The 16,592-nt window shown below is 52.5% G+C and overlaps 1 protein-coding gene across 1 annotated transcript in view; it reads right to left on the bottom strand.

The window, feature by feature from the left end:
• The window catches only part of LOC137452007 (protein CEPU-1), a 582,860-nt gene extending 581,422 nt beyond the window's left edge, over positions 1–1,438 (bottom strand). Inside the window, exon 1 of the mRNA XM_068160049.1 lies at positions 1,097–1,438. Within this exon, the coding sequence (XP_068016150.1) occupies positions 1,097–1,172 (76 nt within the window). The 5' untranslated portion in view covers positions 1,173–1,438. The remainder of the gene's footprint in view (positions 1–1,096) is intronic.
• Positions 1,439–16,592: the final 15,154 nt, after the last annotated feature.

Raw genomic sequence — 16,592 nt, 5'->3', positions numbered from 1 at the left:
GCTCTCACACCCTACCCGAGTCCTGCTGCAGAGGAAGGAGGGGACCAGGCAGGGCTGATTTGGGCATAGGGGGGGCCAAATCCTGCACCCAGCCCTGGGTGGGCAGCTCAGGGGTGGCTGGCTATGGCTGTTCTCTTTTTTGTTTTCCATCCAGAAGGTGGGTGCAGCCATTCCTTCAAGGTGTCTGCACCCCCCCGCAGGTGCTTCCACCCCGGGTACCACGGAGCTGGGGCATCCCTGGGCACAGTGCAATGCAGCCCCGCGGGTGCATCGCTCCCCATCCCAGATCCGTGGACAGCCCGGAGAAGGATTCGGTCCGGGGGGGAGGATGTAGCCCCATCCTTTCCCTCTCCCCTCCCTCTCCCCCTCTCCCCCCTCCCCTCCCCGGAGGTAACCCCGCTCCCACAGCCCCTCCAGATGGCTGCGAGGAGACTAACGCAAGCTGACAGGCTCGGCGCTCCCGGCCAGATGGGGCTGGCTCCTGCCTCCCTCCTTTCCCCCGCCTTTGCCCAGCGCTTTTTTCCCTTTGCTCTTTTTCTTCTTGTAAAACACCCCACCGGAAGCATCATTCCCCTCCCCAGGGTGGGCAGGCAGCCCTGCTCACCCGGGACAAGGACTTCCCAACTCCCCAGCCCGGGAGTTTTTGGGACGACCTTGCAGACGGGTCCGGCAATGCAAAGAGGATGGCGGTAGGGCTGCACAAAAAGACCCCGAACCCCACTTCTGCCCCCCGCCTGTTGGATGCAGTGCATCCAGGAACTAAGTTGAGACGGCGGAGTCCTTTAGCACCGGCTTCCCCCCCTCCAACAACAACAGCAAAATCATCACTGGGGGAGAAGAGCCTTCCCCCCCCCCCACAGCCCGAAGCAAGCAGAAACTGCCAGATGCCACCGTGCCGTAGCCACATCCACACACATTCCACAGCCCGCAACTTAACGGCGGGTTGGAGACCCTCTTTCAGCTCAGCCCCCGCTTCGGGGGCTCCTCATCACCCATCCCAAGCCCTCCGGGTGGGCTGCGCATCCTTCAGCTGCATCCCGCCGCCCCCCCCCACCCCCCACCCCACCCCGCCCCCAGCGTTCCTGCCCGGCCCTACCTTGGGAGAGGAGCAGCGCGGCCATCCCGGCGAAGATCACCCAAGAGACGGGGTGCTGCATTTTGGCTTGGGCCATCTTTTAACCCCCACCTCTTGCTTCCCAGCTCACTGCTTGCCGGGGAGAGGTTTAAAATCCAGCGTTTCCCGGAGCAAAGCGCAGGAAGGGAAGGGAGGAGGAGGAGGAGGAAGAAAGGGGAAAGGGGGGTTGGGGAGGGGGGGGAAGAGGGGAAAGAGGGGGGAAAAAAATTCACCGCAGGGTGAGGGAAGGAAAAAAATGCATGAAGAAAAGGAGAGAGGAGGAAAGAAAAAGAGAAAAAAAAAAAAAGGGGGGGGAAGGGGGGAAAGGGGGGGTCGGAAGGGGTCGCAAGGTGCGAGGGACAGGCGCTGCCGTCCCCGCCGCTCCGGCCCCGCACACGCCGCCCGCCTGCACCACGCCGCCGGCCGCGCAGCGCAGCCCTCCCCCGCACCGCACTCATTGGCTGCGCCCCCCCCCCGTGCCGGCATCCAACACCCCCCAGGCATCCCAGACCCCCCCCCCCCCCCCCCCCGGCATTCTTACATAGCCCCCCCAACCCCCTTATGTAGTCCCTGCCCCCCCCTCGGCATCCTCACATAATGCACCCCCCCCACCCCCTTACACATCCCCCCAGGCATCTAAGATGCCCCCAGGCATCCTGGCATAACCCCCCTTTCACACTCACCAGCGTCCTCAATCCCCTCCTCCTCCTCCCCCCCCTTCCCCCCCCCCCCGCCCCCCCGGCATACTCATCCCCCCCATCCCGAGTATTCTTACACCCCATCCCACCCCCGTTGTGGCATCCTCACACCCCCTTTGTAGCTTCACATCTCCCCCAGCCTGACATCCTCACGATCCCCCTCACTGTCCCTGATATCTTCACCCCCTCCTTTACCAGAAAACAAAAGGTGGGTGACACCCCCCCCCCCCATGGAGTGACAGCGACAGTGTCCTGACTCAGTTTCACCACTGATGGGAGGGAACCCCCCCCAGTGACACCCCCCTCCTCATACCACCCTGAACGAAGGTGTGCACCTTTGCTTTGCAGGGCTGGAGTCTGAAGGGGAGAGTGTCCCCCAGCACCATCCAGACAAGCCTCTTCCTGCTGCAGGGCTGATCCCAGATGCAAATTGCTCCAAAAGATGATTTAATAGCAAATAACTCTTCAATTTGTAGCAGAAATAGGACTTTTTTTTCCCCCCCTCCAGACAAAGGGTGACAGGTTGGACTTAATCTTTGAGGTCTTTCCCGACCTTATTGATTCTATGATTCTGTGAAAGGCTTTTCCCCCCCCTATGCTCAAAGACCATCTCCAGCCCTGAGCAGCATCAGGACCACCTGCTCCCTGCTTTGGTTGGAACATGCCCCTGGTTAAACTCCATAGCACATGCCAGTTTTGGTGACAAGACAAGACAAGACAGACCCCCACCAGTCCATACCACAACACACCACCATGAGCACAGCTACATGAAAAAGGTCCTCAAGAGACCAATAACCCAAGGTGAAGAGCATCACACCAGCATGCCTCCATAGCAAGGGTCCTCAAGACAGCACAACCTAACACCAGGAGCATCACATCAAGATGCCTCCATAAAAAAGGTCCTTGAGATACTACAACCCAACACCAGGAGCATCACATCAAGATGCCTCCATAAAAAAGGTCCTTGAGATACCACAACCCAACACCATGAGCATCCCACCAAGATCCTCAAGCCCAAAAGCTTGATGTCTTGTCAGCTTTCGTCCAACAAGGAGCTTATTAGAGACACTGAACCCCAAGACTCCTCTTTGACACAACCTCAATGAATAATACCTTGTTAAACAGCCATCCTGTTGATCAGTGCTGAGAGCCTCTGCTTTTGCTGCTTGAGGTGACTCAGAACCCCTTAAAACAACATTAGAGACAGAAAAAAAATGGCAGAGACAACCCCCAAGATATCTTGGCTTCTTGGATTTATTCCTCCTCAGAGGCTTCCAAAATCTGAGCTGTTCACTTTGCAATTCAGAAGAACATTTGGCTGTGAGCTCAGAGAAAACCCAGCTGTGTTTCTCTCTCTCTTTCCACTCCATCTCTGCCACCCAGGGACTCTCCAAGTCAGACCCGGGCCAGCCGTTCTGCTGAGGGTAGGTGACCAACCACAGAGGCCAGTCCTCCTCCTCAAGTCCCATCCACAGGTCTGACAATAAAGTTGGTAGCTTGAGAGTGATGCCAGCTGGGTGTTTCCAACAGCTCTGTTTGATACTTGCACGTCCCTGTCACCAGACAGCCAAAGGGTCAGGCTGTTCCCAACCAGGGAGATGCATCCCACCATCCTTTGGTTTCCTCCAAGACCTCCAGCCAGCAGCCTTCATGGGGGCTTGTCAAAATGATTGGACTCACAGAACAGGGTTGAAAGGGACTTTAAAGATTATCTAGGTCCAACCCCACTGCCATGGGCAGGGACACCTCCCACCAGCCCAGGTTGCTCAAAGCCTCATCCAACCTGGCCTTGAAAACCTCCAGCAAGGGAGCACCCAGAACCTCCCTGGGCAACCTGTTCCAGTGTCTCACCATCCTCATTGGAAAGAATTTCTTCCTAACCTCTGGTCCCTTCCAACTCCTAACACCCTGTGATCCTGTGAACTTAAACCTTCCCTGTCACAATTTCAGACACATCATAGAATCACAGAATCAATAAGGTTGCAAAAGACCTCAGAGATCATCCAACACCTCATGACTAACTAAACCATGGCTTCAAGTGTCACATCCAACCACTTTTTGAACACCTCCAGGGATGGGGACTCCACCACCTCTCTGGGCAGCACATCCCAATGGCCAATCTCTCTTTCTGGGAAGAACTTTGTCCTCACTTCCAGCCTAAACTTCCCTTGGAGCAGCTTGAGACTGTGTCCTCTTGTTCTGGTGCTGCTTGCCTGGGAGAAGAGACCAACCCCCTCCTGGCTACAACCTCCCATCAGGGAGTTGTAGAGAGCAAGAAGGTCTCCCCTGAGCCTCCTCTTCTCCAGGCTAATCAACCCCAGCTCCCTCAGCCTCTCCTCATATCACCTGATACGAGGGACAAGAGACCAATCCCCACCTCACTGCAAGCTCCTTTCAGGCAGCTGTAGAGAGCAATGAGGTCTCCCTTCAGCCTCCTCCAGACTAAACACCACCAGCAACCTCAGCTGCTCCTCGCCAGACCTATTCCTCAGACCCTTCACCAGCCCTTCTCTGGACACCCTCCAGCCCCTCATCATCCTTCTGGGGGTGAGAGGCCAAGGCACCAGGCAGCAGCTTTTGTAACCACCTTGCAGACCGCTCCTGGCTGCGGCCCCGGCTGCGGCGCTCGGAGCAGCTGGAAGCGGTCGATTAGGTTAGTTTGGTTTATTACCAACCCATTACACTTTAAACAACAAAACTTCCCTGTCTATTTGCCTAAGCAGAGAAGTGCAGTTTGGAAGCAGGCCCTACAGAGGAGCTGCTCTTCCTCCAGCTCTGCTCCATGCATTATTAATCCAGGCCGGGCTTGTTCTGAGCACGTGTGTTTACCCGCCGCACCAGAACGGCTCTTAAGGAGCCTTCAGCTCGTGGCTTTGTGGAACATCAACTTTTCATGTTGAACAGCAGGTGATGTTCAACAGAATGCCTTGGCAATAAATGCCTAATATCCATTACCCTCATACATATCTACCTAACATACAGAGGAGCAGGGCTGTGCTCCTGAGATATGGGGATTTGAAGCGGGGGGAGGGGGCCGGAGGGGGGTTTGGGGGAGGATGAAGTGTTTTGTTGGAAATGAGACATATATCTGGTGTGAAGCAGGGCTGATACCACAGCATTCACAGGATGGTAGGGGTTCAAGAGACCTCTGGAGATCATCCAGTACAGCCTCACTGTGGTACCTCCCTGCTGTACACTGAGGTGCATGAAGTCTCTTTGGAATCAGAGAATGGTTTGAGTTGGAAGAGACCTTCAAGATCATCTAGTCGCAAGCCCTCTGATGTGGGCAAGGGATACGAGTCCAAGTTGCCCAAGGCTTCATCCAACCTGGCCTTGAACACCTCCAGGGAGTGGAAAATCCACAACCTCCCTGGGCAACCTGTTCCAGTGTCTCTCTATCCTTACTCCAAAGAATTTCTTCCCCAACTCCAGCCTAAATCTCCCCTCTTCCAGCTCAAAACCATTCTTCCTCATCCCATCACTCCCAGCCCTTGTCAAAAGTCCCTCCCCAGCTCTCCTGTAGTCCCCTTCAGGTACTGGAAGGCTGCTCTAAGTTCTCCCCAGAGCCTTCTATTCTCCAGGCTGAACAGCCCCAACTCTCTCTGCCTGTCCACACAGAGGAGGTTCTTCAGCCCTCTGATCTTTGTGGCCTCCTCCAGACCTGCTCCAGCAGCTCCATGTCCTTCTTAAGCGGGGGGGCAACCAGAACTGGCCACAGTACTGCAGGTGAGGTCTCAGAAGAGCTGAGTAAGTGTGGAGCCACCTGCTGCTCACAGGTTTGGTTCCAATTTCTGCCACATTACTATGGTTTTAGTTAACATTTCTGGTGAATTATAGATGAGATTTATTGGAGTGGAAGCTGTAGGCTGAACATGAGCCTGCAGTGTGCCCAGGCAGCCAAGAGGGCCAATGGCATCCTGGCCTGCATCAGGAACAGTGTGGCCAGCAGGAGCAGGGAGGTCATTCAGCCCCTGTACACTGCACTGGTTAGACCACACCTTGAATCCTGTGTCCAGTTCTGGGCCCCTCAGTTTAGGAAGGAGGTTGCCTTGCTGGAACGACTCCAGAGAAGGGCAATGAAGCTGGGGAGGGGTTTGGAACACAACCCTGTGAGGAGAGGCTGAGGGAGCTGAGATTGCTTAGCCTGGAGAAGAGGAGGCTCAGGGGAGACCTTCTTGCTCTCTACAACTCCCTGAAGGAAGGTTGTGGCCAGGTGGGGGTTGGTCTCTTCTCCCAGGCAAGCAGCACCAGAACAAGAGGACACAATCTCAAACTGTGCCAGGGGAGGTTTAGGCTGGACGTTAGGAAGAAGTTCTACACAGAGAGAGTGATTGGCCATTGGAATGTGCTGCCTGGGGAGGTGGTAGAGGCACCATCACTGGAGGTGTTTAGGAAGAGACTGGATGGGGTGCTTGGGGTTTAGGTGGTGTTGGATAATAGGTTGGATGCAAAGATCTTGAAGGTCTCTTCCAACCTGGTTTATTCTATTCTATTCTATTCTATTCTATTCTATTCTATTCTATTCTATTCTATTCTATTCTATTCTATTCTATTCTATTCCGTTCCGTTCCATTCCATTCCATTCCATTCCATTCCATTCCATCCCTGCCCATGATGGGGATCCTTAAGGTCCCTCCCAACCCAAACCATTCTATGATTCTTCCTCCCCTCCCTCAGCTCACAGGTATCACCAGAAGAACAAAATCCAACACCTCAGCTAAAAGTCTGCAGGGGGAAAGAAGGAGGAAGGGGGAGGGGTGGGAGGGGAAGGAAAAAAAGGGTGACACAGAGCTTTGAAAAGCAAACCTCGAACTGGCTCTAAAAGGAGCATTGTGACCTTGCTGAGCAGAGCTGCATAATTTTTAATAGACCTCTCTTTTTTTTTTGCTGGAGCTGACATGTTCCCAGGCGTGGTTTGATTCCACTAACATCCATTTTTTTTATCCCCAGAGGGAAATGCCATGTTTCCTTGGATTGGGGCATCCCCCCCTCCCCTCCCCCCACCCCCTCCATCATCCCTATGTATCCATACCTATAATTATGATCTGCATTACAATAGCATTTGCAAGCCTTTGATAAGATCCTGCTTCCATTGTGTTAGACTCTGTATGTACACCAGGAGAAGGAAGGGGGGGGAAAAAAAGCCACCCCACCAGTCCCTCCCTTGAGCTCTTCATGTCATAATAGAGGAAGCAGAGGTAGGTGTTGAGACAAGAGCAAATTACTCCTCATTTCAGGGCTGGAAAAACATATCTTGAAATGGTTAAGTCACCTCATGAGGTCAGGGAGGGAATTTCCAGCCGTGTCAAGAAGGGCGTTAAAAAGTCTCCCACGTCAAGTAAAGGCTGCAGGACTTGGTGCTTCTTGCAGTGATTTCCCACCCTGGGATATTCAGGAGCATCTCTTCTGCAGGGACAGGCTGGCAGAGCTGGGGCTGGAGAAGAGAAGGTTCTGGGGACATATTCTAGTGGCCTCCCAGTGCCTGAAGGGGGCTACAGGAGAGGTGGGGATGGGCTTTTAAAAAGGCTTGGAGTGATAGGATGAGGGGCAAGGGCTTTAAGCTGGAAGAGGGGAGATTGAGGCTGGAGATTAGGAAGAAATTCTTTAGAGTGAGAGTGGGAGACACTGGAACAGGCTTCCCAGGGAGGTTGTGGATGTCCCCTGCCCTGGAGGTGTTCAAGGCCAGGTTGGATGAGGCCTTGAGCAAGCTGGGCTGGTGTCAGGTGTCCCTGCCCAGTCTGGCTTCCACTCCTTGTTTCACCAGCGCAAGGGGAAGGCTTCTACAGCAGAATACCCACGCTGCGTAGAACACCTTTTATCCTGCATGAAAGACACTGGGGAGGAGGGGGAGAACTGGGGGGGGTTGCAAAGCTTAATGCAAACCCCAGCCCCTCCTGTCTGCAGACAAAGGCATTTGGCATTCCTGTGCCCTTGTGAGCTCAGGACAGACAGAGCCAGGCAGCCGCGTGCCCACGGGCAGCCGCCGTGCACGTGGGTGCCCAGCTTTGCTCCTTTAATTACACCTCCTACGGGCGAGAAAGATAAGCCCAAATGGAGTGACTGCATGAAGGGAGGAAGCCTATAAGTTATTCATAAGTTCAGGCTCAAGCTCCTCTCTTGCTTTCACTCCATGACACCTTCAAAACATATTATTCATCTATTTTTTCCTCCTCTGGGAAGAGAGATGGTAATTGTAGTAAATATATCACTGCCAAGTCATCCTCGCTGCCTCCGAGTCTGCACGGTGCTAGGGGTAGGGATCCAAAGCAGTGGCCACTACTGAGACATTTCTGGGATGCCCAGGCTCCATGAAGGACATCCTCGGGTGCTGTGAGGCTGTGGGGACCAGGCAGGTGGAAAGCAAATCCACTGGGATGGAGCAAACCTCCGTCCGGCCCATTGCTGAGCGCTTACCACCCCCCAACACTTTCAGGAAGCAAATAAATCAAATCTTGCCACTCCCATCACCTCCACCCCACATCAGATGAAAGCTTCACTGCCCCCACAGGGTGGAAACAGCAGGGCTGAGCAGAAGCAGCCAGACACTAAAAGAGGTTGCCATGGGGGGTTGCGGATGCTCCCTCCATGGAGTTCTTCAAGGCCAGACTGGAGCAACCTGAGCCAGTGTTAGGTGTCCCTGCCTGTGGCAGGGGGCTTGGAACTAGATGATCTTCAATGTCCCTTCCAAGCCAAACCATTTTATGAATCTATGAAGGTTTTCCTACATCCCCTCCCCACCAAGCCCAGGAAAGCCTGGACTGGGCCTGCTGATAGCCCTTGGATTGCTGCCCCCCATTTCCATTCCAGTCTGATGATATTTGGTCAAATTCGGGGCTCAGCTTGCAGTTTACAGGAGATAAAAAACCCAAACAGGCCAGGATCACCAGCAGCCCTGCCTGCAGAGAGCCTTCAGAAGCCAGAGGCACAGCACAGAGGTTTTGTTTGCCCTCTCCAGGCTGTTCCAGACAGAATAAAGCACCTAATGCTCCTGCCAACTGAAGCAGCTCTCCTTGAGCTCGAGAGGTTAGTTTTTCTGAATGCAGCGACACGGATCTTCAGCTCAGCCCCATAGCACAGAGGATTTGTTGTACTCCAAGCACAAAAATAACCCTGAAAGCAGCATCTATGGTCACACCAGGGAGGGGAGGGCAAAGGCATTGGCATGAAGCTCCTGGGAAGGGGAAGAGACAGGGGCATGGATTTTATTTGTCCTCGATTCCCAAGGAGGTCATTGACTGCAGTGCCCCTGGCACTTCCCCAGCCCTTTGGAGCACATTTGATTCTTGTGAGTTTTCTTAATCTCATCTCCTTCATTGGTTATTGCTCCTTCAGTGCTGAACTCAGCAGGATGGCTTCTGTTTAGAGAAAGATTAGCACTGAGTACATTAAACACGGTTATGCCGTGTACTAAAGGGCACTGGGTCACCACCCCAGCTCTGAATGCCCCCTCACACCTTCCCCAAATGAGTGCCTTGTGCTGAGCCTGCTTTTAGCTCATGCCTGCAATCACACAATAGTAAGGTCCAACCCCTCTGCCAGAGCAGAATGACCCAGGGCAGGTCACACAGGAATGCATCCACATGGGTCCTCCAAAGAAGGAGACTCCACAACCTCTCTGGGCAGCCTGCTCCAGGGCTCTAACAACCTCACAGTAAAGAAGTGAGGTGGAGCTTCCTGGGTTCCACTTTGTATCCATTGCCCCTTGTCCTACCACAGGACACCACTGAAGGGAGGCTGTAGCCAAGAGGGGGTTGGTCTCTTCTCCCAGGCAAGCAGCACCAGAACAAGAGGACACAGTCTCAAGCTGTGCCAGGGGAAGTTTAGGCTGGAGGTGAGGAGAAAGTTGTTCCCAGAGAGAGTTGTTAGCCATTGGAATGTGCTGCCCAGGGAGGTGGTGGAGTCCCCAGCCCTGGAGGTGTTCAAGAGGGGATTGGATGTGGCACTTGGTGCCATGGTCTAGTAGCCATGAGGTGTTGGGTGACAGGTTGGACTTGATGATCTTTGAAGTCCTTTCCAACCCTTGGGATTCTGTGATTCTATGAAAAGAGCCTGGACTGTTCTTCTTGACCACCTAACCCTCTCAGGCTGCTCTTCTGCAGGCTAAGCAGCCCCAGGACACTCAGCCTTTCCTCATCAGACAGATGTTCCAGTCCTTTCATCACCCTCCCAGCTTCCACTGGGCACTCTCTGTGCATCTCTGTCTAGTACATTCCTGCAATGCTTAATGCACACCAGCCTCAGTGGAACACGCTGTGAGGAACCTCTCAGAGATAAAAGCCCAAACAGCCAGCAGCTCCAGTGCTGAGCACAACTTGTTTCCCATCAAAATTGAACTTGGAGTGGGACTTAATGATGCTTATGGGTCCCTTCCAGCTCAAGATATTTTATGATGGAACATTACATCCTAAGGGACAACAAGATAAGGTTGGATGGAGAGAAGGAGGATGGAGAAGGGATTGGCTCAGCCAGGCAAGGTGCCCAGCTGGGTATGAGATGGCACATCTCCTACAAAGACAGGCTGAGAGAAGTGGGGCTGTTCAACCTGCAGAAGAGAAGGCTCCAGAGAGACTTCAGTATCTGAAGGGGACCTACAGGAAGGCTGGGAAGGGACTGTTCAGAAGGGGCTGTGGTGACAGGACAAGGGGCAATGGTTTGAAACCAGAGCAGGGCAGATTTAGGTTGGACATCAGGAGGAAGTTCTTTACAATGAGAGTGGTGAAATCCTGGAACAGGTTGCCCAGGGATGTGGTTGAGGGAGACATTCAAGACCAGACTGAATGGGTTGCTGAGCAGCCTGATCCAGCTGGAAATGTCCCTGCTGACTGCAGGGGGGTTGGACAAGATGACCACAGAAGATCCCTTCCAATCTGGTGCATTTTATGACCCTGTGTACACCTTCCCATGGCTCCCAAACTTCTCAAACCTGCAAGCTCAGAAGGAGTAGAGTCCCTCAGCCCTGCAGGGAGGGCTGCACCCAGCCTGCAAACCAAATCTTTGGTCAGTAGATGAGTGCATATAAACTCACAGAATCATAGAGGGGTTGGGGTTGGAAGGGACCTCCAAAGGTCATCCAGTCATAGAATCATAGAATCAATAAGGCTGGAAAAGACCTCAGAGATCATCAAGTCTAACCTGTCACCCAACACCTCAGGACTAACTAAACCATGGCTCCAAGTGCCACATCCAATCCCCTCTTGAACACCTTGAGGGACAGTGACTCCACCACCTCCCTGGGCAGAGCATCCCAATGGCAAATTCCCCTTTCTGGGAAGAACTTTCTCCTTACCTGGAACCTAAAATTCCCCTGGCACAGTTTGAGACTGTGTCCTCTTGTTCTGGAGATGCTTGCCTGGAAGAGATTAACCCCCATCTGTCTACAACCTCCCTTCAGGTAGTTGTAGAGAGCAATAAGCTCTCCCCTGAGCCTCCTCTTCTCCAGGTTAAACAAGCCCAGCTCCCTCAGCCTCTCCTCTGCAGTAAGCAAAGACATCCTCACCTAGATCAAGTGCCCAGAGCCTTGACAAGCCTTGCCTTGAATATCTCCAGGGACTTGGCTTCATCTACCTCCATGGGCAACCAGTTCAACTAAACCATGGTTGCATGGGTTAGTTGATTAGGTGGTGTTGGATGATAGGTTGGACGCGATGATCTTGAAGGTCTCCTCCAACCTGCTCTATTCTATTCTATTCTATTCTATTCTATTCTATTCTATTCTATTCTATTCTATTCTATTCTATTCTATTCTATTCTATTCTATTCTATTCTATTCTATTCCATCCCATCCCATTCCATTCCATCCCATCCCATCCCATCCCATTCCAGTGTTCCACTACCCTCATGGTGCAGAGTTTGTTCCTAGCATCCAAATTATTCCCGAGCTCAAGCATTAAACTAACAGAGTTTGACCTGGCAAGGTGGCAAGAGCCTCTGGAGAGGTGCTCAGAGCCTGCTTGGTCTCACTCTTCATTTCCTTTATTCCATTTCCCAAACAACCCAGAATCTTCCTCATTCCAAGCAGCCACCCAGCGGAGCACGTGCTGCAGTTAGTCCCCGTCCCAGCCGGGCTCTTATCGCGGCTCACCGCCTCCGCTCTCTGCTTTCCACTTGATTAGATGTTTATTTACTTATGGATTACAAGGAGGCAACAAGTCCACCCGGGGAAGAGGGACTGCTGCATGGGCAAAGACTCTGCAAACAGATGGCTTGAGGAGATAGAAGATGTTTACTACCCTGTGCGTGCTTCTGGGCTTGAGGGTGACACAGCCCTGGCGCATCCCTACGTTTCTTTTCATTGCTTTTTTGTCCTCATCAAGCTCTCTACCACCCTCTCTGGGACTTGGAGAGAGAAGACAAAAGCTCAGCTGCCTGCTTTGTCTTGGAAGACACTGCAAGATGTGGTGGTCTTAAAATATCTGCCCTCAGAGCCCTTGAATATTTGTGTTTCCCTGCATCTTTTCTAATGTGTCCAGAGAAGGGCAACAAAGCTGGGAAAGGGTCTGGAGCACAGCCCTGGGAGGGGAGGCTGAAGGAGCTGAGGCTGCTTAGCCTGGAGAAGAGGAGGCTCAGGGGAGACCTTCTTGCTCTCTACAACTCCCTGAAGGGAGGTTGTATCCAGGAGGGGGTTGGTCTTTTCTCCCAGGCAAGCAGCAGCAGAACAAGAGCACACAGTTTCAAGATGTGCCAGGGGAGGTTCAGGCTGGATGTTAGGAAGAGGTTCTCCCCAGAAAGAGAGATTGGCCATTGGGATGTGCTGCCCAGGGAGGTGGTGGAGTCACCATCCCTGGAGGTGTTCAGGAGGGGATTGGATGTGGCACTTGGTGCCATGGTTTAGTAGCCATGAGGTGTTGGGTGATAGGTTAGACTTGATGATCTCAGAGGTCTTTTCCAACCTTGCTGATTCTATGATTCTATGATTCACTCCAACCTCCTTTCACTGACTTGCAGAGAGCAATGAGGTCTCCTCTCAGCCTCCTCTTCTCCAACTATACAACCCCAGTTCCCTCAGCTGCTCCTCACCAGCCCTGTTCTGCATGCCCGTCATGAGCTTTGTTGTCCTTCTCTGGACATTCTCCAAGGAAACCTCCACAGTTATCACAATATCACAGTATCACTAAGGTTGGAGGAGACCTCAAAGATCATCAAGTCCAACCTGTCACCCAATACCTCATGAATAAACCATGGCACCAAGTGCCACATCCAATCCCCTCTTGAACACCTCCAGGGATGGGGACTCCACCACCTCCCTGGGCAGCACACTCCAATGACGAATGTCTCTCTCAGTGAAGAACTTTCTCCTCACCTCGAGCCTAAACTTCCCCTGGTGCAGCTTGAGACTGTGTCCTCTTGTTCTGGTGCTGACTGCTAGAGAGAAGAGACCAACCCCTCCCTGGCTACAACCACCTTTCAGGTAGTTGTAATTCTTCTAAAGCCCCCTGAAGTCCCTGGACAGGGAAGCAGGGACACCTTCCACTAGCCCAAGTTGCTCAAAGCCTCATCCAGCCTGGCCTTGAACACCTCCAGGGAGGGAGCATCCACAACCCCCCCCGGGCACACTCCCCCAGTGTATCACCACCCTCACTGTAAAGAATTTCTTCCTAATCTCCAGTCTAAGCCTCCCCTTTCTGTGATGAAAGAGCCATTGGAGACACTGCGCAGCATCTGGAGACTTTTGTTTCCTCCTCTAATTGATGTCTCCCACTTCCAAACTGCCAAGAAGAGATTCATTCCCCCCCCCCCCCCCCCCAAAGTAATGTGAATTTGCAACTTTAGCTTCTCCTGCTCATCCTGCCACCCCCAATTAATCGCTTTCTCCCTGGGCTTTCTTTCCTTCTCCCTCCACCACAAGCTTTAAAGGGTTTGTGGCGGTGGTAGGCAGGAGACTCCAAGCACGTTCAAGAGCCAGAAAATTGAAGGTGGTGTAAAAAGAAAAGACAAGGGGTGGGGGGGAGGAAGGAGAAAAGAAAGGAGGGGGGGGGAGGAAAGGAAAAGCAAGAGCCAGCTTTTGTCAAGAACATGGTGGTACAAGGAAGTGATTTTTCTCTGCCCATTTCAGTTGGATGTTGCTGTTTGTGTCCGTGTGAGACGCTGCAGCCTTTCTTCTCCATCGTGCAGCTGTAGCATCAGCAAATTGGAGAAGGGAGGCCCCCGGGGGGGGGGGGGGGAGGAAAGGGGGAAAGGGGGAGGGGGAAAGGCATCAGCAACTGAAATTGGATCCTATTGAATTTTCAATAGGGCACCCAAATATCTCCACATTTCAGCAGGCAGGGGTCCCCAAGTCAAGGGAGGGATCTGCGAACAGTTGGCTCCGAATAATTACAGCGGGGGGAAATAATTGGAATAATGAGCAGTTGCTAGCAGAACATTCAAGGGAATGAAATGCTGAGTGCTGTTGATTAAACAGAGCTTTATTTCCAGTTTAGGGTGTTTGGGGTGAAATTAGGTGGCGAACAGTGAATCGCTGAGTGACTGGAGGAGCCTGGGCTCGCCGAGGTTGTTCAAGTCACCCTGCTCGCTCCCCTTCATTCCCTTCCCTCTTTCTGCCTTTCCTTGCTGTTTTGTTCCTTCAGCCCACCCCTTACAACTGCAGCAGCCTTGGGAAGGGGCTCTCACGCAGCTATGATGCCAGAGAAAGAAGAAAGATGGTCTGTGCCCTCAGATCTCACCACTGCAGCAGTGCTGCAAGATGTTGGCACTGGACCAGAGCAGCCAGTTTGGATTATAGACACCAAGGTGGGATGGGACTTGGAAAGCCAGCAACTAGAGGGTCACTATTTCCACATTGCCTTGTATCAACACAGAAAGGGTGCTACCAGGAGGATGGAGACTCCCTTTTTGCAAGGAATCCCATGATAAGACAAGAGGTGATGGGGACAAGTTACTGCTGGGGAGATTCCCTTTGGACTGCAGAAGACAATTTTTCCCCCATGAGGACAGTCAGACATTGGAATCATCTCCCAAGGGAAGCAGGGGAGTCCCCTCCATTGCACAGTTTGAAGACTCAGCTTGTCAGGGTGCTGGGCCAGCTCATTTCCACTCCACTGTTACCTAGAAAGGTTGGAGCAGATGCTCCTTGGGCTCCCTTTCAACCTGGAACTCTAGGATCCTTTATCACCTGCAACTTCCAAAGCTTTGAAGTGCTGAGGTTTTCTTTTCCCACCAATATCCTTGGAAGGAGGATGAAAAGACAACACACAGCCCACCCACATCCCCATGCCTCCAACACTGCCTGGCATACACTTGGTTTTCTTCTCTCCTCAAACAAGAGCAATGGTTGCACAGCACAGGAGGAATCCGGCGCACAACCAACAGGTCTGAGCCTTGCAACAGCAAAATACCTGCTAGGAAAAGTAGCAGGAAGAGCACACAACCCGTGTGTGAAAAACAAACAGAGCCTGGAAACTTATATTTAGGAAGAACTCTTACTTTCTCAGCCTAATAGACACACTCAGAGATAGTTATAGGCTTTGGAAAATAGGGCAGGAAGACATGAAAGTCTCAAACCCCACAGAAGCCTCAGAAATGCAAAGCCCCCGGCATGCTGGGGGTTGTTCCCCCAGTCCCCACATCTGAGACAGGCTCTGAATAAGGCCATTGCATTTGGAGCCTGATGGAGTGGGGAGAGGAAAGCAGGATGCCACTGAGGAAGGGAGATGGGGAGCCTAAATCCACATCCTTCACCTGCTCCTGCCCACTCTCCCTCCCAATTGCTGTGGCATAAAGCAAGCAGGCATGGATTGAGGGAGCTGAAGCTTTAAGGAGAGGGAAGTGCCTGTGTGTATATGCACATGATTTAGATATCTCAAAAGCTTTCACACTGCATTTCAGATCATTCACAATTCTAAGCTTCTCCCTTAGCAATGCAAGAGGCAAAGCATAAATGAGACAGGTCAAAAGCCTCCCAAGCTCGAAACAGCTCCAGGTTTGCCAAAACCACTTTCAAAAGCTTCCAGGTCTGGATTAAGTAGGGTTACCCAATGCCAGTCAGATGAAACCATGCTCCCAGGAACTCTGTGTAGGCAACTTCACACCTCACAGGCGCAGAATAAACCACCTTGCATGCTCTGAACGCAGATGCAGAGCTTTCAGACACACATCAACTTGTAAGCAGAAAGAAAAGAAGTCTACAGTCACTCACAGAGGCTGTCTTCTTCTGGAGGTGATGCAGCAGTCCAGCGTGGCCAGAAGGGGGTCGGTGTGGAGGTAGCTCAGCCTGCAATGAGAAGAGGATGCTCAGGTGAAGAGAGTCCAACAGTTTCTAGAGGTTAGATACTGAGGGAGCAAATGAAACTTTTCTTTGTTTTTCCTTTTCTTTGTTTTTCCTTTTCTTTTGAACATAACAAAAGAGCCTGCAGCAGGAACAGTGTGGCCAGCAGGGGCAGGGAAGTCATTCTGCCCCTGGGCTCAGCATTGGTTAGGTCACACCATGAGTCCTGTGGCCAGTTCTGGGCCCCTCAATTTAAGAAGGACATTGAGAATCTTGAAGGTGTGCAGAGAAGGGCAAGGAGGCTGGGGAGGGGTCTGGAGCACAGCTCTGTGAGGAGAGGCTGAAGGAGCTGGGGTTGTTTAGCCTGGAGAAGAGGAGGCTCAGGGGAGACCTTCTTGCTCTCTACAACTACCTGAAAGGAGGTTGTAGCCAGGTGGGGGTTGGTCTCTTCTCCCAGGCAAGCAGCACCAGGACAAGAGGACACAGTCTTAAGCTGTGCCAGGGGAAGTTTAGGCTGGAAGTGAGGAGAAAGTTCTTCCCAGAAAGAGGAATTGGCCATTGGGATGTGCTGCCCAGG

Source organism: Melanerpes formicivorus, unplaced genomic scaffold (genome assembly GCF_026170545.1).
Source record: "Melanerpes formicivorus ecotype bairdi unplaced genomic scaffold, bMelFor1.0.p_v2 SCAF_47, whole genome shotgun sequence".
Classification (NCBI taxonomy): Eukaryota; Metazoa; Chordata; class Aves; order Piciformes; family Picidae; genus Melanerpes; species Melanerpes formicivorus.
This window is presented reverse-complemented; position numbering and strand designations above follow the sequence as displayed.